General features: G+C 42.1%; 1 protein-coding gene across 1 annotated transcript in view; it reads right to left on the bottom strand.

The window, feature by feature from the left end:
* LOC140555516 (rho-associated protein kinase 2-like) overlaps nt 1-26,966 on the bottom strand; it is a 55,522-nt gene that overhangs the window by 21,166 nt on the left and 7,390 nt on the right. The window contains exons 2-15 of the mRNA XM_072678779.1: nt 24,406-24,487; nt 22,656-22,756; nt 20,624-20,761; nt 19,266-19,526; nt 17,914-18,058; nt 17,675-17,813; nt 16,025-16,116; nt 11,567-11,726; nt 9,976-10,069; nt 8,125-8,213; nt 6,401-6,449; nt 3,617-3,752; nt 1,624-1,715; nt 636-882 (exon numbers count right to left, since the gene is read on the bottom strand). Coding sequence (XP_072534880.1) covers nt 636-882; nt 1,624-1,715; nt 3,617-3,752; nt 6,401-6,449; nt 8,125-8,213; nt 9,976-10,069; nt 11,567-11,726; nt 16,025-16,116; nt 17,675-17,813; nt 17,914-18,058; nt 19,266-19,526; nt 20,624-20,761; nt 22,656-22,756; nt 24,406-24,487 — 1,825 coding nt within the window. The remainder of the gene's footprint in view (nt 1-635; nt 883-1,623; nt 1,716-3,616; nt 3,753-6,400; nt 6,450-8,124; nt 8,214-9,975; nt 10,070-11,566; nt 11,727-16,024; nt 16,117-17,674; nt 17,814-17,913; nt 18,059-19,265; nt 19,527-20,623; nt 20,762-22,655; nt 22,757-24,405; nt 24,488-26,966) is intronic.

Genomic DNA, 26,966 nt, shown 5'->3' with positions numbered 1-26,966 from the left:
TACTGAGTTATTTCTTCACCTCTATTCATTCCCTACCTCACTGCTGCTGTTGCTCATACACCTACTCCCTCCCTCTTTTTTCATTCACAAACTCTCTTAATTGCTCAATCACTCATTTTCACTTGTTCTGCCCCTTCACCCAACTCTCTCTTTAGGTCCCACTCCCTCACTTACTTTCCCGCTTGCTCACACACTGGTTCCTTTCCTCTCTCCTAAAATCCCTTGTTTACTTACTCTTTCAATTGCTCACTCCTTCCCTCATGCTCTTTTGCTCCCTTACCCAACCATCTCTTTATGTTTCACTCCCTTACTCACTCCTTCAATCTATCTGCCTCACTCCTCCACAATCTCACACCCTTCCTCGCTCAACACACTCCCTCCCTCCATCCTGCCCTAGCTCCCATCTTCATTTCCACTTCATGTACCCACTCCCTCGTCCCTCCTTCAGTTCACTCTTGCATTCACTCCCTAATTCACTCTCTCTCATTCTCTCTAAATCCCTCACCCATGCGGTCATTCCTTTATTCACTCTTTTCCACATTCCTTCCCTCTCACACCCTTTCTCTTATCCACTCTTTCCCTTCCTTATTCTATTTATCATGCACTTTCCTTCTCTCCCTCCCCCCTTTACGCACCCTGCAGGTCGGTGATGGCTTCGGAGCCAAGGCTGTGCTCTCTCTTCTCGGCCTCCAGGGCGTCCTGTAGGCTGAGTTTTTCCTGCTCCAGCCCCAGTTTGCTGCTCTCCAGCTGGGTCAGCCTCTCCTGCAGCTCCCTCAGAGAGAGCTCCAGCTGCTGGGTCTGCTTCACTGCCTCACCCTGAGCTTTCTTCAGACGCCCAGACTGCTCCACCTCCGCCTGCAGCTTAGCACTCACCTCCTCCAGCTACAGAGAGAGAAAGCGAGAGAGATGGATAGAAGAGAGGGGGTGAATTTGAACCAACATTTTGTCACATGTAAGTCCACACGTTTCACATTAATGATGAGGCTGCACTGAAGCTGTAACTCCAGAACAGGAAGCAAATCAAGCACCGTTTGACTGCTCTGATTGGGAGGCGACCAATAACAAGTACATTGACGCGAGATCAGGACTGGACTACTGAACTACTACTGTACTGCCTGTCCATAGGATATTACATTCTGTAAACTGTAGGACAGAGTGGTCAACAAATCCTCATTTGCCAGTATAATCAATTCCAACATCAGCCAAAATATGCAATATTGACCCATAATCACACAAAAACTAAACTTTCCAACCACTCTAAACGGAAAAAAAGTGGTCAGAAAATGATGTAAACATGATGTAAAGTTAATCTTTATCTTTTTTGTAATCTTTACTGTATATTTACAAATATGACTCTTTCTGAAATAAATATTGCTATAATTACAGTTGAAATTAACTGCAGGTACAGTCATCACTTTTAATCAACTTTGGAATCACCAAAGTATCCTAAAGCACATTTCCCCGTGGACTGTTTACATCATCCTATGAAGGACGGGATACAGTAAAGAACAAGTCGTTCTTAAAAAAAACTGCGACATTTTTCCTCAGTACCTCCCCGATTACCAGAATTCAGCTCAACTGGGTTTAATAGAGTGCATGTGTTCTTGAGCCGCAGGCACTGACCTGTCTCTCCAGGTGGATGTTCTTCTCGGTGGAGATCTGAGAGATCTGGCTCTTCTTCTTCAACTCAGCCAGCTGCTCCCTCAAGCTGCTCACTGCACAACAAAGCATGGGACAGCCGCACCGTTAGCCGAACTAATGAGTATGGGATGTGTGAAAATCAGCAGGGAGCGTGGAGCGGTACGGGATGTCTGCTATTGTTTTCATGGGCTTCTGCAGAACCGGTCAAAGCGAGCAGGTGTTTCAGGGGTTATTTAGGTCAATACAAAGTCAAAGACTATAAGAGAAAGTAAGGAAGAGGTGTGTTGCTGTGTCCCAATTGCATACTAAGCACAAGACAATAGCAGTGTCTATGGGTAACGTGAGGTGATGGTATTAGCTGTGTGTTACTTCCTGTGGGATAGTATAGTGTTTGAACAGTGTGCGCATAATATCCTCCTTGTAGACGCCCATCTTAAGTGAAGTGTCAAAGGTAAGCGTACCCAAACAAGCATTCATACTTAGTATTGGGCTATTTTTGAGTATTGCTCTATGGAAAAGGAAACCTGAGGGTTCCAAAAATAATCCATGATACTAACAACAAAAAAACCAAAACAATACATTCACAGTACAAAGAGCGCACCTTCTCATTCAGGAATGGGCATGTTTTTTTTTTGTTTTTTTTTTGGGGGGGGTGCTTACTTTGGGCTTATTAATAACAATTAGTCATCACCTGAATGCCACAAAAACTATTTGAGTATTGTTGCTGACCATGTGCATCCTCCAGCATGACCATTTTGTGAACATGCCAATGAGTTCAGTGTTCTTCAGTGGCATTCCCAGTCACCGGATCTGAATCCAATTGAAATAAAAGCGAAAGTTCTACCAAAAGACTCTAATGCAGCCAATCACCAGCCACCACCTGGGTTAAAAGGCTCCTCCCCCCTGCCTCAAAGTTTGTTAGGATCTGCGAGAGTCCCGATGGTGCAAGACCAGGGTTGACGACGAGGTCTACGCCAAAGACGCCAAATCCACAGCTCTAACTTGTTCCATCTCATTTGTAGAGAGAAAATGTAGGATTTACTGCCCTCCTTTCTCCAGAGTCTTCTGGTAGAACTCGTTTCATTTGGGATGTGGTAGAGAGCGGGAGATTCGCAGCACGAAAACGCTCCTGAAAAGTCTGACTGGAATCGTGTGACACAATCATGTCAGCAAGGATTCCAACACCTTATGAAATCCATGCCATGATGAACTGAAGTTTCAGCAGTTTTGAGAATAAAAAGATGCCCTCCCCACTTTTAGTATAGTGTTCCTTAAAAAACTGCTCAGTGAGTGTACACAGACACTTGATTTTTGATCAATGTGACAGTTGGCATAGATCCAGGATAGCTTAGAAGGTTGCTTGGCAAGATCGCTTGCAGTGTGCCGTGCAGTATCTTAATACCTTGCATACTAACCTCACAAAATCTTACATTACTAAGGCCGCCCAGGCCATCTCTGGGTCTTGGCCTACCGTTCACACGAGCACAGTGGCAAACACGTAAGCTTAGCTACGGCAATGGAAACAATCATATGGTAGAAATAAATAGTAATTCTGGTTGATCCCGGATTATGGAGGTCTGACTGTCGAACAACTGTCGTTTGCCAATGCTGACATATTAATGTTCATAAAATGCAGAAGGTGAACTACCTGAATTACTGTAACAGAGACATCTATCTATCTAGCCACCTACCTCTCCATCTCTCTATCATAAATGTATGTCTACAGGGATAAATAACATTATTTAAACATTTAATTCTGTAGGTTCCCCACTCTGCCCTGCCCATCAAATTGACATGCCCCTCCTAGGTCAAAAATGGGCATGTTCAAGCAGGGAAAGCACTGATACATGCAGGACACTGGGTGCACAACTACAGGACAGGGCTCAGGGAATTAGCTAGTATTTAAGACACAGTTGAGACTCCAGCTCAGGAGTTGGGGTTCAATTAAGGTAAGTAATTCTGAGAGTGCTCTTACCTTCGTTCTCCAAACCGCGCTTCCGCTCCGTCTCCACCTCTGCCTTTCTCAGACTCTCCGTGTTCTGGTGCTGCAACAGAGCTCGCTCTCTCTCCAACTTCCTTAAAGAGTCCTCCGCCCTGTGCCTCGCACTCATCTACTCAGAGAGAAAGAGAGAGAGAGAGAGAGAGAGAAAAAATGTTCTTTGAAAAATAGTTCCGTGGGAATTTATACATGAAGTGTCTTACTCCACTTTTGGCAATTCAGATTTAATTACGCTCTCAACAAACTACGCACTGTCCGAACCCTAAAAAACTATGGAACGGCCAATGGAAAAAGCTCAGGGTTGTGGGCCAAATGGCTCAGCTGAAAGGAAAATGGGTTTTCAACTTCCAAACTAAAATCAGGTTTAAACCCAACCTCATTGCAAAACACCTCTGAAAGCCACTTAAGAAGATTTATGCTGTACTACACAGGGCATACTGAACCAGTAGCACTTTTACTGACTGTTGCACTACAGGGAAAATTTCAGCTTCTCATAGAACAATGTGACCCAGACACGCTCATAGTATGCACATAACTATAGTCTTGGGAACCAAAGCAAATATTTTAAAACCATTTCTCTGGGCAATCAGTGTGCTTGTGGCTGTAACTATACCATCCTAATACCATTAATACAAACTAAAATACATGAAATCAATAGCTAATAAGTAACAAAAAGAGCTACACTCTTTAAAGCAATGCCCACCCCCCCAAAAAAACACTTCGCTCCACAAACAAAAACATATGCGGCAGGGATATCTGAGTGTGGTAAATAACCTTTACATCAAGTAAAAGTTCTTTAGACCTTTACAACACAAGCCTAAAACATGATTGATCCACCTCTGTGCTGAACAGTTGGAGGGGTGGTGTTCTCACAACCTGAGTAAAACAAAAGCGTAAACACGCTTAATGATGTTGATGTCTGGACTCTAGGGTGCTTAGTCCATTGGACTGAGATAATCAGCAGCAGGTCCACCTGATTTGATCTTCATCTTCATCAGTTTCACCTTCTTTTTAGACCCACAGCATTGAGTCATCTTCTCGCAGAGAAAGAAGCAACACAATCACCCGTGGACGTTTTTTCTTAAGTGAAAGTGGAGCTTAGTTTTCTACTTTCTCTGAAACATGAAACGTCTGTTAACCTGATGGAGCAGTTTTAGGGATTGGTCCACCTCCTTCTGAACGATAAACGTTGTGGTAGGGACCCAGGAATATTTTTTTTCTACCGTCATGTTGTCATATTGGTGAAGGTGTCACTGCACAGTAGAATAGTGCACCACTCCAAAGTCTGCTGAATCTTCCTAAATCATCTTGGGGTTCTGATTTTCCCTTTCGAACAATCCCTACAAGCAGTTTCCTTGGTATTCTAAAGACCTCAACTTGAACTTCACTGTTCCTGTTAACTACAATATACTAATATTTATTAAATTTCAATAAATAGGCTTTAAAAAAACTTACTCAGGCACCTCAGACTGTTTGCGATAGTTCTGATATGCTATGTTAAGAACGAGCTTCCTTGTAACAAGCTATTTTGAGCGTCAAAACATTCCTCAGACAGAAGCAGACATTCCTCACTCACCTGACATTTCCTGGTTGTAAGAAACACCTAAGCAATATGGCAGTGTATACTCATGCTCACAGAAAATGAGCAACGAATGCTTCAGCTATTCCCACTCTAGTAAATACATAAAAAATGAAATGAGCATTAAAGCTAATTAGCTTCAGCTGACCTAAATACTTTAAATAATACGGTTACAGTTAAATGCCATGCCATCACATGAATTACTGCTTTTTAATTACTGTTAAATACCAATGCACTGTGGTTACACAAGCTACAACTGACTTATGCGCTTTACAGTGTCAGTGTCTCATTTGTCAATAAAGTCCTGGTCAATAAAGACCTGAGCTGGGTCCTGTCTTTACTCTGGGTCCACTACATGTGGAAACCCAGATCCCTATATAGAGCACTGTTACACATCTGCTTACCTGTATAAGCAATGCAGCATCACTCAATGCTCATGGCCTTTTCCAACAGCACAACTATGTACAGGTATACTGTAGAACTCCATACTCTCTGCCAAGTACACCAGTACACAGAGGAGTCGAATCTCCTCAGCAACAAAGTCTTGATACTTTAACAACAAGACTTGTGATTGCTCACTGCACTGTGATCTTTCAGGTCCTGGTAAAGGACCCAGATGTCAGTGTTGCAAAATCGCCCAATTTGGTGGGAAACCTGGCAACACTGGCTGCATAAACAGCCTGAATGTCAGCCTTCCACAAATCTTCAACCTACGTTTTCAGACACCCCTACAAAATGATAGAACCCTAAAATTGTGCACTATATAACTAATAGTGCACAGTTTCAGACACAGCTATGGTGAATGGGGCACAGTTTCGGGTACAGCTCTAGACTGTGCCATAGGAGATTTTAGTTTTTTTTTGGAAGAAATCAGACTTCAGCAGAGAATAGGCTAGATTTTGCATTATTACTAGATTACTAGGGCTCTACTAGGGCAATACTGGGCTCGCCTTATAGTCGGGAGGTGTTTTGAGTTACCGGTCAAAAACTACAAGCTGTACATGGCAACTGACCTGCCTGCTTCACATAGTGTAGTTAGCAGCGTGCCGAGCCAAGAGTAGCAAACAGCAGTGCTAGTCTCCCTATTACAGGTCAGTGGAGCATTAACATGACCATCATGAGCTGCTATCTTAAGCCTTTAAATGCTGCATTAATGTCTTATGCATGCCCAAGTCTCTTACCTCCTCTTCAAGCTCTTTTGACAGTTTGTCTAGCCGATCATTAGCAGTTCTGGTGAGATAAGAAGCAGAGATTAGATGAGCCATTGTAACAGTATGGTGTGGACATGTCAGATGATGTGTGTGTGGATGTCATTATGCACAGAAAGCATTTTTAAATAACAGTACAACCAGAGGCCAACTTTCCTTTCTTTCATTTCCAGTCAAAATAGTTATTACATACAAGTAGAAAGCACTTAATTACACCTAAATATAATACACTGTTTTGGTTTCGGTTTTAGTGAGGCCACCTTTCACCTTTATTACAGCTGCCATTGTATTTTTAGCAGATTCAGTTTCAGTTCATCCACACCTCCAAAGTTCAGTCTGAGACTATCTCTCTACCCGAGTGAAACATCTTATACGCTTTGAATGATGCCGATGTCTGGACTTTCGTCCATTGGTCTGAAAACAGCAGCAGCTTCAGCAGTTTAATTTGATCAAATTATTTTATTTTTTTTATCTGATTCTTTATCTCAATAGGAGCATCTTTATCATGCTTCACACCCTTTTATACATGCAGTGTTGGGTCATCTTTTTCACAGATGAAGACTTAATAGAAACACCCGTGGAAGTGAGATCTAACGAGAGAGTGTGAAGCTTGGTTTTCTCCTCTTTCTGGAAGCTGAAAGTTTTGTTAATCTGATGGGGCAGTTTTAGGGAAGTCCCGATCTGATCAGGAATCTGATCCAGTCATTGTGGTAATGGTTTTTAAGGTTCTGATCCACTTTGGATCTTTAGGTTGACTGTAGCAGTGCCATTCATAGATATCCTCAGCTGCTGCAGACAAACTTTCCTAGACAGACTGTGCCATTATTTCAGTGAGCAAACAAAACAGAGCTTTATTTAAACTGGTAAGTGCAGTGACGTTACCTGTTAGCAGCTAAAACAAAAGCCAATGTTGGCTTCTAATGCTAACTCTATATTCCACCTTAAACAGTGCCACAGTGACATAACGGCTCACAGAGCAGCAGTTGAAGCATGTGTTAATTAATAGAGCCTCTTCACTCTTCCATAAAACGCTTGTATATTTTCTGCTGTTTCTGAACTACTGTTAAAACCACCCAGTTTGGTTGTAGTTGTTCAATGGAAAAGATATTTTATTCCATTATCTCCATTCAGGAACATCTAACGCTCCTTCCATCCGGTCTTTACTCTTAAATGACGCCTGATAAGAAACCAAACTATGGTAAAAAAAAAAAAAAAAAAAAAAAAAACACGCTTCTTTCTTTGGTTCTAAGCCAGCTCTTAACTGGGAACTGGGAGCTGAATGGTCAGGTAGGTCAGTCAGACTGGACTGTAAGATATTAAACACCGTAGAGTTTAAAACAGTCGTTTAAAAAGTGGCTCCAAACAAAGTAAATCAGATTAGAATTTAGTCTGATCTGTATTATAGAGACACAAAGATCGGATTAGTATCGGCCGACTATCAGCAATAATAAGCTCTGATTGCATCAGGGGGTAAAAAACCTTTATTGGGACATCCCTCTCAGTTTTGGAGGTCTACTAAGTCTTTTCATTTTTAATTTTTAATTAAATTTAAAACATTTAATTATTATTAACTAATTCAATACTTTCTTCATTCCTTTTTTAAGCAGGTTATGACTCTTAAAACATCTCCTGAAGTATGAAAAACCTGTATTTAATGGCTGTATAGCACAAAAATCTGAATGTGTGCTGAGCTGTACCTGCATTTGCTTTCCAGTTCATCCTTGGCTTGAATCTCATGTTTGAACTTCTCCTCCAACTTACTCAGCTTCTTTTGCAGATCATCCGACTAAAGAGAAAGCACAGAATAAACACACACAGATCATCATTATCCTGATCCTCAGGCTGCATTCCCTGTGCATTTACATATAGAACAGCCTGTTTTTAACATGCACCGGCAATTAGACGTTTATCATGCCGATATCAGATTCAGTCATCTGCTGTAGAGCTAGACGTGGAAGTGCTCTGATCACAACTACACTATGAGCAGTTATCAAGAGGTACCAACCATCTGAATCCTTTCCTTTAATACTTTAAGGACACAAAAACTGTATTTCATCCCTTTGCAGTCGGAGAGAACGCCCATGCTAAAATCCTGTAAAAAGCTTCTAGAAGGGTTGTTGAAGGATCGCCCAGCTCGATGAGCCCATGCTGGTTACACACGCAGCATTTTGGGAAATTCCACTGCAGAGAGAATTTCATTAAAGCTATCTTTGCACTGCTGCTCGACACAGTGTTCATTTGGGGTCTCCCACACTGAGTGATATATGAGTAGAAGTCAAGCGTTCTGTTTTCTTGGTTGTTGTTGTTTTACAGAGAGCTCTCAGTTTGCTAATCAATCTAGAGACATGTGTAGTGAAGATAGTGTAGAGAGTCTGCTGTGTAGCAAACACACACACACACACACACTCACACACACAAACATAACCAAACAGAGAAAGCCTCACAGTTTTTTTTTATCAACATAAACTGTCTGACAAAAGTTTGAGGACTCCTTGCACGTTTTCCAGAAAATTACGCAGATTTTTTAACATTCATGTGTTTTTATGCTCCAAACCCGATCATGATTCATTTTTATGACCATAGTGCAACCCGTCTTTATCCCTCAGAATTAAACAGGCTGTTTCTGTTACTGCACATTTAAAGCCTCATCCACAAGCAATATTTTTAAAACAAGCTTTTCCTCTCTGCCCCCAACAGCATTTCTGAGAGCATCTCTTTCCTCAAGAGAATCCAAAAATGACTCCAAGACTATGTTTCCACTAGTCAGCTTTGGTTCAGTTAAAATGAACCCTGGTGTAATTGTTCTGTTAGTGCAGTTAGTTAGAGTAAGTGTGAATGCTGCACTTTCCAACTTTGGAGTGCACCAAACAAGCAGGCCGAGACCGCCGAGACAGCAGGATGGTCTTGGCCCGTTTCTAAACCAACTATGGACGGGTTAGTTTGAAAACGAATCAAAGGCAGCTCAATGATCCAAGCGCATAGTTCACAGGTTCATGTAGTATCAACCCTGCCCGCTCGCTTCACCAACATCATGCCATTGGCATCTGGCCAACTCCTCACGGGTGAGTCTCTGTGCAGACCTGCCCATGTTTTCTGTGCTTTAGCATCTTCTGTCCGGTGCTTTAGTTCAGCATGCTAGCAATAAGCATGCTAACATTTAGATGCCTTTTGTCAGATCACTTGAAAACACTGAAGACAGAGTTCTCAGAAATGACCTAAAAACCTCCTGAAGGCCACGTTTTTGAACATTCTCCAGAAAAGGTGTGGATGGGGCCCAAGACTATTTTGTTTGGGTGTTGTGAATCATGCCTTATTCAATAAGTATTTTGGGCTGAAACACTCCTGAGAACTGCGGTATGAGTGGGTGGGGCTAAACCATGGTATTTTGAAGGAGTGGAGATATGTAAATGAGCTGGTTCCTGTGACATCAGAGAAACAGGGAATTCAAAATGGCAGTGTGCAGTGTGGAGTAAAGGGTAAGTCTAAAAAGCTTTATGTGATTGAAATTCAGTGATTCCAAACTTCTGCACACACACACACACACTCACCTCAGATTTGTCTAAGTAGCTTTCCTTTTCCGAGGAACTGTCGACAAAGACTTCAGATTCTTCATCTGCAGGGTTCACTCTACTGCTCAACAACCTGAGAAAAATCAGATAGCGGGACGGAAAGAACGAGAGAGGGAAATAGGCAGGAAAGCATAAGAGGGAGTAGGGAATGCCTGCAGTACTCAGCCATGGCTGCTGTAACCGCTTCCTTTAACATAAACAGTGTACTTCCTGTCTCCAACCTGTATCGCTTAACCTTATACAGAAGCTCACTGTAACTCGACAGGACCCCGCTAAGACTGAGAACAAAACACCTGGACGGAATTAGGCGCCGCTACCGTGAGCTGAGAAGAAGAAGGCCTTCATTCAGCTTCTCTACGTTTCTCTCTTGGACTTTCCCTTTCAATTCCAGACAGCGCTGTGGTCTAGCTGAATTGCTGATACGACAGAAGAAGTTCAGGTCATCACTGTCTCTAAAAACAGTGCCAACTTTTAATGGAAGTCAAATGCAAAAATGCAGAGGACAGCTGCTGTCTTCAGATGATGTAGAACAATCAAAAATACATATGTAGGCCTAATATGTAAATGAGCCTTTAACCAGTCACACATGCATTTCTCACTGGGACACTGCGAGTATCATGGCCAATCACAGTATCAGATGAGTGTCTGAGTGGGTTTTGATGAATTAAGTTACCTATGTAATCCAACAAAGGTAAATAAGTCTGGTTAAGGATGCACCAACACAGCTTCCTCCATTCAAATACCGATACCCAGGTCAATACTGTATACTAAAAATACAGATACCAACTCTGTCTAACCAACTACTTCATGGTATGGCTTGGAGGTGGGCAATTTGACCTTATTTGCAGATTGTGGATATTGCCTAAAGAACACTGAGTAACTGCGACTAGTCCTGATTGATATGATTTGTCCTGATTGAATTGTGTAGTATTGCATTTTGTCTGCATGTCAAAATCATGTTTTAAATAATGTGATACCATATATATTTTTACCATATCACATGCTGCTAGTATCTGTGGTCTTCACTGCTGAGACAATACTGTAATTAAAGCAGCAGTATGCGAGAATTGGGATTTATTGCTCCTGGGCTCCCCCTACAGTCAAGATTTAAAATTTGCACTTTAAGCCACACTAAAGGACACATGCATTTCTGGATGAGCTGAGAGATACAGAACCATCACGGATTCATTTATATTCATTTATAACTGCTAGGCAGTTCTAGCAAGAGGGCTCAGGCAGCTTGCTGTTACAGTCAGTGGAGCATCAGCATGATTCTGAAGCTGCCAGTCCAAGTTACAGAATGGTACATTATGCTGCTTTAAGTGCCATTATTGGCAACCAATCCCAATACGATAGGAGGATCGGTGTAATTCTAGTCAAAATGACCCCAGTAATGCTTTCCACATATCAGATTTATGAGTGCAGTGTATTAGCATTCACAACATGCAACAATCAAATCACAACAATAGTATGTCACCCACAACAAACCTCAAAACCCTAGCGCACACACACACACAGACACACACACACACACACACACACACACACACACACACACACACACACTTACTGGTTCTCTCTAAAGTAGGTGAAGCCCACAAACGGTAGCTGGTTGCCTACGAAGGCACGGGGCTGAGGGAACGTCTCCACATCTCCTTTCTCATCCTCAATGTCATCAAAATGACTAGTGTCAATATCGCTGTTGAGCTCTGGCACCACTGGAGCCATGGCTGAGAGAGCACGAGAGAGAGAGAGAGAGGGGGGGGGGGGGTGGAGAGAGAGTGAGAGAGAGAAAGAGAGAGAGAGAAAAAATATAAAACTGCAAAGACCTCCCTTTTTCTGTGTGTGTGTGTGTGTGTGTGTGTGTGAGAGAGAGAGAGGGAGAGAGAGAGAGAGAGAGAGAGAGAGAGAGAAAGAGAGAGAGTGTATGTATGTATCATTCTCTGAAAGGCTCAGTGTGTGTAACACAAAGTAGACACTGTAGTTGCAGGGAGGAGTGAAGTCTGTCATTTGCCAAGCTGGCCACTGCTCTACCTACTGCGCCCAGCCTGGCTCACACGCGCACACGTGTCCCATATGTATGAGGAATGTTGAAAGCCTAATGCTAAGGCAGGTCATAGGTCAGACCTCTTTCACTCTAGTTTACCTACACAGCCAGGCCACTTTTTTTATCCCTTTAATGTATTAAAAAAGCAACACAAACTCACACACTCCCTCAGGGTCTCTCTCTCTCTCTCTCTCTCTCTCTCTCTCTCCCATGGCTGTATATCTCTCCCTTATAAGCCTAGAGCATGCATCTCACACCCAAAAGCACTCCACCGTTTAACAGCTCTGTCAACAATCCCACAGAGTTCCACTGGAATCCATCAGCATGCCTACATCCTTACTACCAGAGCCCTCTGGCCCCATAGACGAGTACTGATGTTTTACAGAGCTTTCATAACCAGCAGGTAGAGCAAGAACGCTGCAGCTCAGTCCGAATGGGAAGGGGGTACAAACATGACAACAGAAGGGGGGAGTATTCTCCCTACACTACAGCGGTGTGAATCAGTTATTCTAGAACCCCTACTCACAGTTTCAGAGTGTTCTTCCTATTTGAACTGTTCTAGAATGTTCTCCTTGGTCACACACTTATCTGATGTTTTTTCCTATTTACACTGTTCTAAAATGTTCTATGTATTTACATCATTCTAGAATTTTCTCCACCATTCACACTGTGCTAGAACATTCTCCTTACTCATCTAGAATAGTGTAAATAGGTAGAGCATTCTAGAACAGTGTAAATAGGTAGAACATTCTAGAACAGTGTAAATAGGTAGAACATTCTAGAACAGTGTAAATAGGTAGAGCATTCTAGAACAGTGTAAATAGGTAAACATTCTAGAACAGTGTAACTAGATAGAACATTTTAGAACAGTGTAAACAGGTAAAACATTCTAGAACAGTATAAATATAACATTCTAGAACAGTGTAAACAGGTAAAACATTCTAGAAGCGTGTAAATAGATGGAACATTCTAGAACAGTGTAAATAGGTAAAACGTTCTAGAACCGTGTAAATAGATGGAACATTCTAGAATGATGTAAATAGATAGAACATTCTAGAACAGTGTAAATAGGAAAAAACATCAGATAAGTGTGTGAATAAGGAGAACATTCTAGAACAGTGTAAACAAGAGACAGCATTCTGAGGCAGTGTGAACGGGGGAGGAAATTCTTGAACAATGTAAATGTGGAGAACATTTTAGAACAGTGCAAATAGGAAGAACACTCTGAAACTGTGAGTAGGGGTTCTAGAATGTTCTCCTCATTTACACATACAGTTAAAGAAAGGTGTCCAGAATTCACACGGTACTAGGACAGTCTAACTGATTCACACCGCTGTAGTGTAGGGGGAATACTTCCCTTCTATTGTCATGTTCGTACCCCCTCCTTATTCGGACTGAGCTGTGGCGTTCTTGCTCTACCTGCTAATATGAGAGATCGTTTCAGAACAGTGTAAGAGGAGACAGCATTCTGGAACAGTGAGTCGGTGGAGGCCCTGTGGAACTGTAAAAATGGGGAGAACATTTTAGACCAGGGGTGGCGTGAAGAGACGGATCCCTGCTCAGTTTGTGCTTCTCCTGCTCAAGCACACCTAAGGCCCTGTTAGACCAATCAGCATACCTGTTCTACACCAATGTGAAATGGGAAGACCTCCTGTAGAACATTCGAACACAGTGTAAATGAGAACATCGTAGAGCAGCAAATATGAGAGAGGGCATGCTTTAACAGAACACTGTAAACATGGGAGAGCATTCAGTGATGGAGAGACTGCAGGAGAACGTTCTCATGTCATCATCATGTCATTAGAGGTGACACAGAATGTGACATAGGTGACATAGAACGCTTATAGAATGTTCTCATAGAATGGAGAACATTCTATGAGCGTGTGAACGGGGGGGAGGGGTGGTGCATTCCAGAGCAGTGTGAATGTCACACACAGGTATGGGGTGAACCAACCCAGTGAGTTGGTCTGTTGGTACTCTGGTCTTAAGGAATCTGGCAGCTGTGCCGGGCCTGTGCTCTTTAATGAGAACCCATTCTGGCTGAAAGCGACTAAAAACAGCTCCTGCAGAGGGAAATCAGAAACAGACTGAGAACTCAGAGGCATGGTACTACCCTCAGCCCAATTTCCCAGCAAGCTCCCAGGCAACTGCTTCCAGGGAGGGAGAGACAGAGGCAGCCTGGAGGCTGCTGGTGGTTTTGAATCAGTCCTCTCATTAGTAGCTCTGCATTGGCCACGAGCTCGGGTCCACCCGTATCCAAAAAAGCACACAACGCAACAGCATAGATAAATAACACAGAGCAACACAGCACTGAAAATGTGTGCCTAGCATATCTGAAACTTTATTCTGCACAACATCCCTGGGGTAAAAGCATTTTTACAGCCTAAAAATTAAATGAACCTGAAGGCCCCAAGGCTTTCAAAGTCAAAAAAATGTTGGTGGTGTACCTGTTCAAGCAAATATATATTTAGCCAATACCTAACCTAAACCCAACCAAAAATGTATACAAAACAACTGCATTTATTTTGTTGTGACATACTTCTAAGAATGAGCTGGTGGGTCTCAGAGTATTCCCGCAAACTATGACCCGAGGATTGCCGGTTTAAATTCTGCCTGCCATCAGCAGCCGAAGCCTGGGGGAGCACAACCGGCCCTAGCTCTGTCCAGGTGGGTAAATGGCGCTCTCTCTACTTTGCACTTTCCTCAGAGCGGGTTGGTTGGACAGTTTGAAAAGAGGCGGTGGCTTGTTATGTCAGAGAAGAGTGCTTGTACCACCCAACACATCCTGGGTGGTTAAATCAATTACATGAATTCATACTATTATTATTGACTCGCTTCCCGGTTCTCCTTCTGCCTCTGTCGACTCCACGAACTCTCAATCCCCCATTAACGAAGATCGTTCCCTTGAGTTTGGTAGGATTTACGAGTTCTAACTATCCTCAGCTGTTCCAATCTCCTGTATGGGTATCGAAACCTGTCTGTTTCAGGTATTGCCCTGACCCGTCACATACAGAGTGTTTATTCTTTGTTCATTGCACTGAGGAGATTATTTTTACAATTTTCAAATCAACTCCATGCATAATTTGACCAGGTGTGTCCAAACCTTTGCATAAGACTGTACACCTTTTGTTGCGACAGTGGTACTAGAAATAAGATAATTCAGTATTCCAGCTCACAGACGTCTGGCAATAACTGTTTGCCACCTTAGAGTGAATCTGAATACAGGGTTTAGTTACCTATGCTGAACTGATTTATTGTTAATAATAGTAACTGGTGTAGTAACAGCAAATTTATGCTTATCATCATTAATGAGGCTCAGCTGCTGTTTTATGTTTTTATGACTAAACTCTTGAAACCCAGCCTTATTTTGGAGTTGTAATACTAATTATTTACTAATTATTTAGTACCTACTAATTATTCAATACATGATAATCAAATTAAATCAGAAATGCAACAATTCTGTATATATTAATTATTCAATACCTACTAATTGTTTAATATCTACTACTAATTATTATTAAATGAGTACTAGTTATTCAGTATCTACTAATGACTCAGAATCTATCATGAAACTAATATGTAACTTCTTGTTTCAAGTATGTGCAAACATGCAGATCCTTAGGATTGAAAGGGTTAAGTGTTTTTTGCCTCATGTAAGTTATTAGATGCATGCATGTTATTCATGTGTAAATTTCATAGACTTTTAAATTAAGTAAAGCTGCTGCCTCACTATTGGTCAAGCATGTGTCCAAACTACTGTCTGCATATATGCACCTTTACAGCACTGCACATACTGTATTTAGGCAAAATATCAACAAGCAACACCAAGTCATGCAGATAACAGACTGTTTACTTCTATGAAATATGAAACTATGAAATGCAGTGGTTGTTGAAATCCAGGCACACACACACACACACACACACACACACACACACACACACACACACACACACACACACAGAGAGAGAATGGGTGCTTACTGTCTCGTATGGTGTCGAAGGTCCAATGGTCGTTTTTGAAGAAGGGATGGCGTTTGATTTCCTCCACTCCTGTCCGGCCCAGCCTGACCTCCCTGAACATACCAAAACAATGATCAACACACACACACACAGCTGCAGAGCACCCAACCAAACTAAACACAGCGTCCAACACAACTGGTGCAAGCAGACACACACAGCTACCAACTAGTCCATTCGGCAGAATGTGTGCATCTGATATATTGAAGTGTGTTTGTTTCATGAGAGGGAGTGAGGAGCAATGCACTGCAAGAAGAGCAGCCACAAAACACAAGATCTCCACCACACACACACACACACACACACAGACACACACACAGACACACACAGACACACACAGACACACACACACACACAGACACACACAGACACACACACACAGCTCCCCTCCCATCTTTACTTCCGCAGGCTTGAGGGGTGCAGCAGACTCCGAGCTGCCACGTGTGGGACATTCCAGCATCAGCCTAAAACTGACAAGAATATTTTGTGTGTTTGTCTGTGTGTGTGTGTGTGTTCTGCTCACAAATGTCAGGGAGGCTGAGAACACTGCTCTTCGTATGTGCTGCCAAAAGTGTGTGTGTGTGTGTGTGTGTGTGTGTGTGTGTGTGTGTGTGTGTGTGTGTGCGCAAAAGAGAGACCAAGTGAGTGCAGCGTTGTACTTGAGTCAGTCATGCCAATGAGACCGATATAGGGACTGAGTGAGGTGAAAGGTGTGAGTGAGCGATTGAGTGGTTAGGTGAAACAAGGTGACATAGTAGATGAGTGAGTGAACTAGAGGAGCGACGGAGTAAAAAGAGGGAGGAATTGAGCGAGAGTGAGCGAACTAGAGGAGCGACGGAGTAAAAAGAGGGAGGAATTGAGCGAGAGTGAGCGAACTAGAGGAGCGACGGAGTAAAAAGAGGGAGGAATTGAGCGAGAGTGAGCGAACTAGAGGAGCGACGGAGTAAAAAGAGGGAGGAATTGAGCGAGAGTGAGCGAACTAGAGGAGCGACGGAGTAAAAAGAGGGAGGAATTGAGCGAGAGTGAGTGAACTAGAGGAACGATGGAGTGAAAAGAGGGAGGAACTGAACGAGAGTGAGCGATTTGAAGAAGCGACGGAGTGAAAAGAGGGAGGAACTGAACGAGAGTAAGCGAACTAGAGGATCGATGGAGTGAAAAGAGGGAGGAACTGAACGAGAGTAAGCGAACTAGAGGAGCGATGGAGTGAAAAGAGGGAGGAACTGAACGTGAGTGAGCGAACTAGAGGAGCGATGGAGTGAAAGGAGGGAGGAACTGAACATGAGTGAGCGAACTAGAGGAGCGATGGAGTGAAAGGAGGGAGGAATTGATTGAGGAATTAAACTGGAGAGAGTGAGCTAGAGGTGCAGGCGAGTGAAAAGAGAGAGGAGAATGAGAATGAGTGCACTAGAGTGAAAAGAAGTCAGGGAAGGAGTGAAAGTGAGGAACTGAATGGAATGAAAGACATAAGTTATGAAAGTATGTAGAGGGAGGATGCGAGAGTGAGGAAGAGGTGATGACTGTGGTGATAGGGCACAATCGAGCCGACTAGTCACTGTATGCTTGCATGACCACATCAGCACTGGCAGCATTCGTTCAGCTCTCCGTCTCGCTCACCTGTCTGTCAGGAAGGCACAGATCAGGTCTTTGGCTTCTTTGGACATCTCCACATCATCAGGGAAGGTCAGGCTGTTTTTGTGGTCCATGATCTTTCCATAAGTGCCCACCAGCGACTCAGCGTAGAATGGGGTGTCACCTTGGAGAAGGTAAAACCAAAATGTATAACAATAATAATAACAACAACAACGATAAGAAAATGAAGAGGAGAAGGATGAGGAGGAGGAGAGGATACTCACCAACCAATAGCTCATAGATGAAGACGCCAACAGACCACCAATCGCACTCACGACCATAGTAACCCGTCCCACCCTGCGACATCAGCACCTCCGGTGAAATATAGTCAGGAGTCCCTACAGCGGTGTCACAGCGGACCATACCAGACTGTGCAACACACACACACACACACACACACACACCTGTATAAATACATGTTTATATTCAATAAATGCAGCTGCATTATGTGTTTACTCACATTGTCTTCATCTTATGTTAAATCTAGACTGAGGACCCCAATCCAGAGTGCATTTAATCTACTCTCCACAAGATGGCAGAAATGGCAACTAACTTCTTACAGCTGTCAAAAGTTTAGAATCATGCTTCAGCAGTTTGGAATGGTTCGGATGTTCCACTTGAAAATGATGAAGTTCAAAAGTTTGCAATCAAGTCTCAAAATCATGGAAGTATTGTTCAGAAATAGGACGCACTGATGCCTCTTTTCCCCTACCACTACGGATTCCTGATCTTCAAGTATTTGCCTGTACTGAATACCAATACCAACTCTGTCCAACAGGTGCCTAAAACACATTACTTACTTAAAGTGAATCAAATAATAAGCTTGAAAAAATATATAATTTACTTGAATTATACCAAATAATACAAAAAAGAAATGATTTGCAGCCATGAATGAATTGAAATTGCCACAATGTAGAAAAAAGTACAAATAATAAACATAATTTCAATGCAGCAAAAATCTAAAAATTCTAATCACCACTGTTTAAGAAGAAAATGTGTTTGTTATTGAAATACATGTCTCAGTGTAAAGCACTGCATTTTTAATAATAATATATATATATATTTTAATCCTTACAGCATTTTTTTCAATTCAGTCATGCCTGGAGTTACTGGCGCTATAGATACTGCAGCAGGCATTTGTGCTACTGCGCAAGCGTGAAATAACTCCACACTGGCAGAAATGCTGCTTGTGCTATCGATGTTCCCTATTGCCAATTTGACTATATTGTACTGTACGTGAGCGTCAGCTTGTACCCATACCAACAGGCGGGTTTCCTGTTTACAAACATTACTGGTCAGTATGCTATAATGTTAGTCAGCTGCTGTACTTGAAAACTGTCATTTTTGCTCTCAAGCGTGAAGGCTGGTGCTCTCTGTCCCCTGCTTCCATACACATCTCTGTGATGACACTGCCAAGCAACCCGTCTATGCAACACTATATTTTTAATATTTTTTAATATTAACCATAATATTTAAAACTATGCTGCTTACATTATTCAAACCATACAATGAGGGATTCCCAACTCTTGGACAGTAGTGAACACACCCCCTTGATCATGCCTATGAAAGCACTCACCTTGTCCATTTTCATGCATGTGCCGAAGTCTGCGAGCTTGAGGTGGCCGGTGCGGTCCAGAAGCATGTTGTCGGGTTTGATGTCTCTGTGAATGAAGCCCAGGGAGTGGATGGCATCCAGCGCCATCACCACCTCCGCTGTGTAGAAGCGCGCCCACTTTTCCGGCATGTCGTAGTTCATGGTCAGAGTGACTAGGTCTCCTCCTGGCATGAACTCCATCACCAGGTACAGGTGCCGCTCGTCTTGGAAGGCGCAACACAGCTGCAGAAAGAGAGAAGTGATTCAGTTAGGAGTCAGTTCCAGTGAACAGGGACACTTTATTCCAATGGACCAGGCCACTATGGCTCATATTACTGGTCTACGTTGTCAACAAAAGATATGTTAAGGACAATAAATGTTATGCTACCCTTTGTTGTGTGTCTTAAAACAGTAGCATAACATTTATTGTCCTTAACATATCTTTTGTTGTGGTTAATTACTGTGGAAACTGTAGTGGATTTAGGATGCTGCGATAGTATGGTCACCAGGCACCCTCCTTCCTCCCTCTCCTATATATGTCCTATGCCCACTGCTATCTTTTAAATAGCAACAGCTCTTATATATCTACGCCGATGAGTGTGGTGGTCTCTTGTGGCAGCATGCTAAACAACTACACATGCAGATCAGTATGCTAGGAACCCTGCGGCAAAACCAAGAATACTACCTCACATCTTTTCAGACACATGTGCAGTCAGCAGTCACCTCTTTTCGAACCGCCGCTGATGCAGCATCGCTAGATAGCCAATGCGTTCAGATGAAAGCACAGCCCAGAGCTCCACTGGCCCCCCTTGGAGAATACTGCCTGGCTAGTGACCCCCAGCTAGTTTAAGCTTGAGACCCCTGCTGTAGAGTGAACCGTGCTGCTTGGTTATGATTTAAAACAAATTTTACAATTTTAAAATTTTAAATTATAGATTATGAGAAGAACTGGGACTCGCCACCTTTGACAGTACTGCTCACTACAAAAGTTCTGATGAGTTCTTTGGTTTTCTTTAACGTAGCAGGTACTAACCTTTGGTCATTAAGATTTATCATCATATTAATATTTATTAGCTCATTATTGAGCAAACTGATGAGCATTTTATTTATGTAATGAACCTAGCGTGTTAAACCAGACAATATAACACTAACTGTGTTAGAATAGATGACAGCCCCCCTATTCGCCAGTGTCCAATGCCACCCAGTGGCTTGGTCTGCCCAACATTGTTCTTGGACACTGCACCCTTTCACAAAGTAGTGAAAAAGTTATATATTTTTATTTCATATCCATAACAAACAAGGTCTCTGTGCATGAGCATATGAGTGTATTCAAATTTTACCTGTACAATCCAGGGGCTGTTGGAGAAGGCCATGATGTCACGCTCCTCCCAGAAGAAAGCCGAGTCCGAGCGCTTGATCATCTCAAACTTACTCAGCTGCTTCATAGCATACACCTGTTTAGAGACCTTGTGCCGCACCTACAAACATACACACACACAGTTGAACAGTTAGAGTACTGATGGTGCTGAGTTTTTTTTATATATATACACCAGCCAAAATAACTATATTTAAATGCATGGAAACAAATGTATACAGCAGCAGAATGTCATACTAAATGGCATGCCCTGGTTGGCTCATGTCCATATCATTTACATACACCACACCATGTATCATTTTGATAGCGAGCAAAATATAAGAAAGCATCGAGAGAGCACTGCAATAACATCACTTCAATTTCACAAGTGAACGACTCAAATGGGCGTTTTCCACATCCAAGGTCACATGGGTGTGAAGAGTGTGTATACACTCGAAGCAAAAACTGTTCTATATAGTACTGAACAAAGGTTCTTCGACAAGTAACAATAGTGGAACCCTTTTAATGCTATTTTACAGAATCCCCAGAATGCCACCACCATCCTGTGGCCATTGGTTCTCATTCTCTCTGGGTGGGTAGGAAGGGCCATCATCCCCCTGTGTATCTGTGGAATAAGATTCAAAGGTAAGTCGCTCGGGATAAGAGTGTGGAGTATAAAGTGGAGTATTATTCTACAGAAATTGTTCATTTTATAAATTCTTTGTAGTGTGTTATGTTAGTGTTTTGTCGTTGTCACACAACAGCGACTTTACAGGAAAAGGAAAAAACATTCTGAACTTAAAAAGGATGTGTTTTTCACAATAATGGCAGTACAAGTCCTGTTTCCTCCTTTGCCGAAAATCTGAAACAGGGAATAACGTGACAAAGTAGCATTAGCAAAGTGGCATTATTCGTCTACAGCTTTTGGATGCACCAAAGGTAGCTTATAAAAACTGTGTCAAGATAGAATAATATACTAATAAAAAGGTTCTTCAAGGGTTGTTTAGTAAAAGCAATGGAACTATGAAAAAAACTGCATGATAAATAGTCCTACAATTGGATTGATGGAAAAGCTTCTGTATGTGGTTCTATACCACTACTGCTACAAATCAAGCGCAATGGGCCCACAGTGGTCCAGCAGAATACTTCACTCTCTTAGTGTCGGGAGCATTACATGTGATGGGAGAGAATATGTATGGGTAGGGCAACCCAAATTGGGGAGAAAATGGGTAAAATAGTAACGAATTCATTGATTGATTAACAAACAAATAAATAAACAACCACAATGAAATGAAAACAATGCTTTATTTATGATTATTGGCTTTTCACTGTTTTACTGCAGTATATGAGGTAGCTTCCACTGCACTAGGGGAAACCCTTGGTGTATTTTTGGGAGGTGATTTTGCACTGAATAAGTGATATAAAGAAAAGATCAGTGCAGTATGCCTTTAAATTGAATGTTATATGAAATAGTCTTATTATTTGTTTATATCAGTTTCCACATTTAAGACGCACATCAAAATCTCAAAACCGATAAAAAAATTTATGAAAATAAAGCAAGTTTGGATGAATAAGGGCCAATGTGCTGTTTAGGACTTACACTACCTGTACTGACTACCTTTCCAATTCCATAATATTCCATACCTGTAAAAGCGGTTTCTGAGCAGCAGTGTTTCCTTTTGGGCTTGATATCAGCTTGAACACTCAAAGCTTTTAAACACAGAATGTATAAAGTCACATCCTGCCTCCAAGTAATGTAACAGAGAAAGAAGACACACACACACAGTGCCAGCAAAGCTTCAATTATAACCTGGCATGTGCAAGATCACACAGGAGGACAACTCACACTCTCCTGTCTGAGCCGTGTTCTCTTTAGGCGTGTACAAACATGCACAGGCGTGCAAGTGCACTGATGCAGCAAGACAAAAAGCCAATGCCCAAGGATAGACAGACAGTTTTTGGAAGGCATTGCCACTTCTCTCTTGCTCTCTCAAACATACACCAGAGCAATTACTCACCAGCTGCACCGCTCCATACGCTCCTCTGCCAATCAGCTTTATTCGGTCGAAATCGTCCAGCCTCGCCTGCAGCTCTCTCAGCCGGGTAACGGCCTTCTCATCTGCACAAGCAATCACACAGAAATCTCGCACTTACATGACGCTCAAGAGAAATTTTCAGATTCAGACTTGGTCACAGTTGTGATGTCTGAAGAGTGTGATGGCTTGAAAACTTGTCTTATATATGTAGTGTAGATGGTATACAGTGTAATGGCAAATAATGAGTAACATTTTAATAATAATAACATTTTTTACCACATTATACTGTCCTTTTTACTAAAATACTTAAGAAATATTCAAAAATTTTGTCAATTCAAAAGGAAAATAATATAATTTGAGGCTTTATAAGGAATAAAAGCATGTTTGGGTGTTTGGGTTTGGAGGTGGGGTTAGGGTAACTTTCTGGTCAGATTCTAGGCAGCCCGGCTCAAATATCAATCAACAAATATTGTCGCTGTCACAACGAAGACTTCCAAAATCTCCAAAATGGGAACTTTACAGGAGAAGGAACAAATTCTACTGAACTTTTAAAGGAAACCAGTAAAACATTTCTGTTGGGCCATTCATTACAATGTAAAGCAGAGCGACCATATTCAAATCATGTCAAAAAGTGAGAAACCGCAAAAATGGAGATACGAGGTTTCTGAGTGACAGTGATGATTTGCTGCTTGATGGTACTGTTATAAGTGTTGTTATTAAAAAAACAAAACATGAAAAAGTACAGATTTGCCACTTTTTTAACCATCAACGTTACATATAAAACTCATAAAAGGTGTCCTGAGTCCTGACAACATCACTGTTGATGGGTTTCCTTATGAAAAAAACACTCTGAATGAATTTGTTTGTATCTCAGTGGCAGAAAAATGCAGAAATGTAAAAAAAAATTAAGTAAACCCAGGATAAGTAAACCCTGTGATAAGTGCACTTACGTTTTAGTCGTGTTTTAATAGTGCATTTTATTTGTCTGTAAATAAAAAAAACTCTGACAAAAATGTTACCTTAATCCTCTCGCAAGTACGATCCCACCTGTTGGATCTGAACATTCAGCTTTAAACTAGGAACAACAGTCAGCTTTCATTCTACTGTCTCAACAAGTGCGACCACTGATTTCCCACAACATACATCGCATCCCTAAAATACAAGAATGCTCGTTCCACCTCAACTGGTGCAGAAGTTCTAGAAATGTTGGAGAACTGCAGCAGTGCTTGAACTACAAGACCTCACTCCACTACAGGCAGACCACTACAGGCAGCCAGCCTAATGATGTGACAAGTGTTGTCATCTTGTTGTGTGAATACTCCTCAGTACTCAGTCCTCCTCTCCCAGCTGTTTAAACCAACTCTGGGTCAAAAAGGGTGGGAAGTGGGATTTCCAACATGCGTATTTACCAGCAGTTTGGAAAAGCACCATGTTCAGGCCAAATTATTATTTAGCAGACACTTTTGAGAAGCTGGTGGCTGGTGGCTGTTGTACATCTTCATATAAGTGATGCCACAAGCAATTCAGCGTAACAGGATTATTGCATTCCATAGGAAGAGTGGGAAGTGAGGTATGAATGAGCTACGGTGTAAAGCTTAAGGCTGGGGTTGGGTATCGAATTTGCTGAGAGAGCTCAAAAGGCAAAAGAACCTGTTTTTGGAAGAGCTTTCCTCAATAATGTTCTCAAGCTCAAGATGGCAGGTTTCCACATTATCTGTTTAAGGGGACTTACATCTGCTTAAGAAGGCATCGATGTTTTTGTTCTTCCGCAGAGCAGGGTGATTCAGGTCAAGGGCCAAGGCGTTCACGGAATCCTGCACAAATAGAGAACAAAGATTTAATCCATTAGGTAGAGGCATCTGCGCTGAAGAATTCCTTCAGAGCCCTCGGGGGCACGAAAGAGCTGCTCCACAACTTACTCACATATCAGACTGAGGTTGACAGACCATCCCACCATTAAGTCCAATAAATCTTTTTTAAACATCAGGGGGAAAAAAGCATTTAACAGAAAATAATACACTCCAACAGCTAAATATTATATAACACTTCATATAATACTACACCTACTAAGTTCAGTCTTAGTCTTCTGCTTCCGACCAACCCAAACACATTCAGGGTTGTTGAGGTCTGAACTTTACAGTGGGGAGTCCTTTATTTTATTGCTCGTTTTTGATCGGTTTGCTTTCTTCTCAGCATACTCACATACTTTCAGACCCACAGCGTGGAGTTGTCCTCTCACTGAAGAACGGACAGGAACACCTGTGGATGTTTTTACATCTGAAGTGTGGGGCTTGACTTGAGGTACTCTTTCTCAAAGAAATCTTCAAGTGTTGTTTATCTAATGTGGGCAGTTTGGGTGGTCTACCAGGACTTGCACAGATGTTAGGGGTCCTATTTTCTATGTAGCTTTTAAGCGTTTCGATTTAGAAATTTTTGAACATCTATATGTTATATATATATATATATATATATATATATATATATATATATATATATATATATATATATATATATATATATATATATATATATAAAATGAACTTGTAGGGCCTTCGGAAAGTAATGTACAAAAATGTACAAAAATCTCACTACACTATACAGTACATACACAGAAAGAAAGCTGTAAAAACAGCCCCTGCTGAATGTGTTGTTTTTGTGATGTCATAAAACCCAACATATTTACATGATTTACATATTTTATGATATCATGAGTTGATAAGAAAATAAAACAACATACAAGAAAAATTCTTGGAAATGAGGATGGTCTCTTACTTTTCCTCATGAAGCTTCCTGAAGCTTCTAACACTGTAGGACATGCGGTTACAGACTAAAGAAAGTAATGGCAGCCACCTTGAAGCCTAAACTTTTTCTGTTTATATAGACATGTCTATGGCTGTGGATTTTTTTCAAGTAGGTCCAAGCTGTTGGACAGTGGTAGTGTGAATGTGTGAGGGTGGACACACCTTCTAAAACAGAGAACACTGGGGACACATGGGTATCTACCGTAGTTAGGATAGCGTGGCTGGGGGGTTCGAGTAGGCCTGGGGACACATGGGTGTCTACCGTAGTTAGGATGTCGTGGCTAGGGGGGTTCGAGTAGGCCTGGGGACACATGGGTGTCTACCGTAGTTAGGATGTCGTGGCTAGGGGGGGTTCAAGTAGGCCTGGGGACACATGGGTATCTACCGTAGTTAGGATGTCGTGGTCGTGGGGGGGGTCGAGTAGGCCAAAGCTATAGGACTGTGGCAGTGTGTATGCGTGATGTTGGAAATGGGTCCCCAGTGTCCTGGTCACCCTAGCATTTCCAAACTTTAGACTGGTACTACATATACACACACCCTTCAACCAGGCAAAGAACCATTCATGTTTCATGGTTCCATAGGACACCATTGGCTTTAATAAAGAAACCCTCAAATAACTTTCTTCTTAAAGTGGACAGTCTTAAACTACAAACTACAAACGCATGTCTGGGGATTTTTTTTTTTTACCAAACAATATCCTGCAGTTTTGAAGTTCTCTGGAGACAGACCTTCCGGACAGTACATGTTTGAGCCCCTCTCATCTGTCTGAAGGCTTCCTGAAGGACACTTCCAGGTGATTCTAGAATCTACTAGGGTTCTATAGCTGCAGTCTCCACCAGCCTCCTGTCACACTGGTGATCCTCCACAGGGCTGTAAAGTCAGAGCTAAAAATATGTACAAAGACCTCCCCTGTGGCACTACCCCCCACCCAATAACCTAAACAATTCCCATTTCTATGTCTCTCTCTCTCTCACACACACACACACACACACACACACACACACACACACACACACACAGAGAGAGAGACATCTGCACTGAGGGTGTAATAATAATAATTAAAAAAAGCTTGGACTGCTGTTTGTATAGTCCCTAATACCCTGCTAATGTCCCTTGTACACTGCTAGACAAAGGACTCCGCTTATTGGGAACAGTGGTATGGAGTTTACACTGTTCTTTGTCCCCAGATTTTTGTATGGCTTCCCTCTGCGAAAGCCTCATAATTTACCTTTTCCCTAAAAACACACACACATACACAAACACACTCCTACGTCATTAACATCGCCTCTGCAAATGAGCCGCAGCACAGCGGGCATGCACACACATGCACGCACACACGCATACACACATACTCAGAAACAGGAAGCTGCCTGCGTTCAGAACGCTGGAATTGGTTATCTCTGACTCCTCAATTCGAGGATGTGACTTCAGCTTCCTGAATGGTCTTTCCCTCGGAAACAAGAGAAAGAGGTAAAGGGGTGGGTGAGTGGCG

This window comes from Salminus brasiliensis, chromosome 1 (genome assembly GCF_030463535.1).
Source record: "Salminus brasiliensis chromosome 1, fSalBra1.hap2, whole genome shotgun sequence".
NCBI lineage: Eukaryota > Metazoa > Chordata > Actinopteri > Characiformes > Bryconidae > Salminus > Salminus brasiliensis.
Note: the sequence above shows the minus strand (reverse complement) of the source record. Positions and strands in the feature narration are given on the sequence as shown.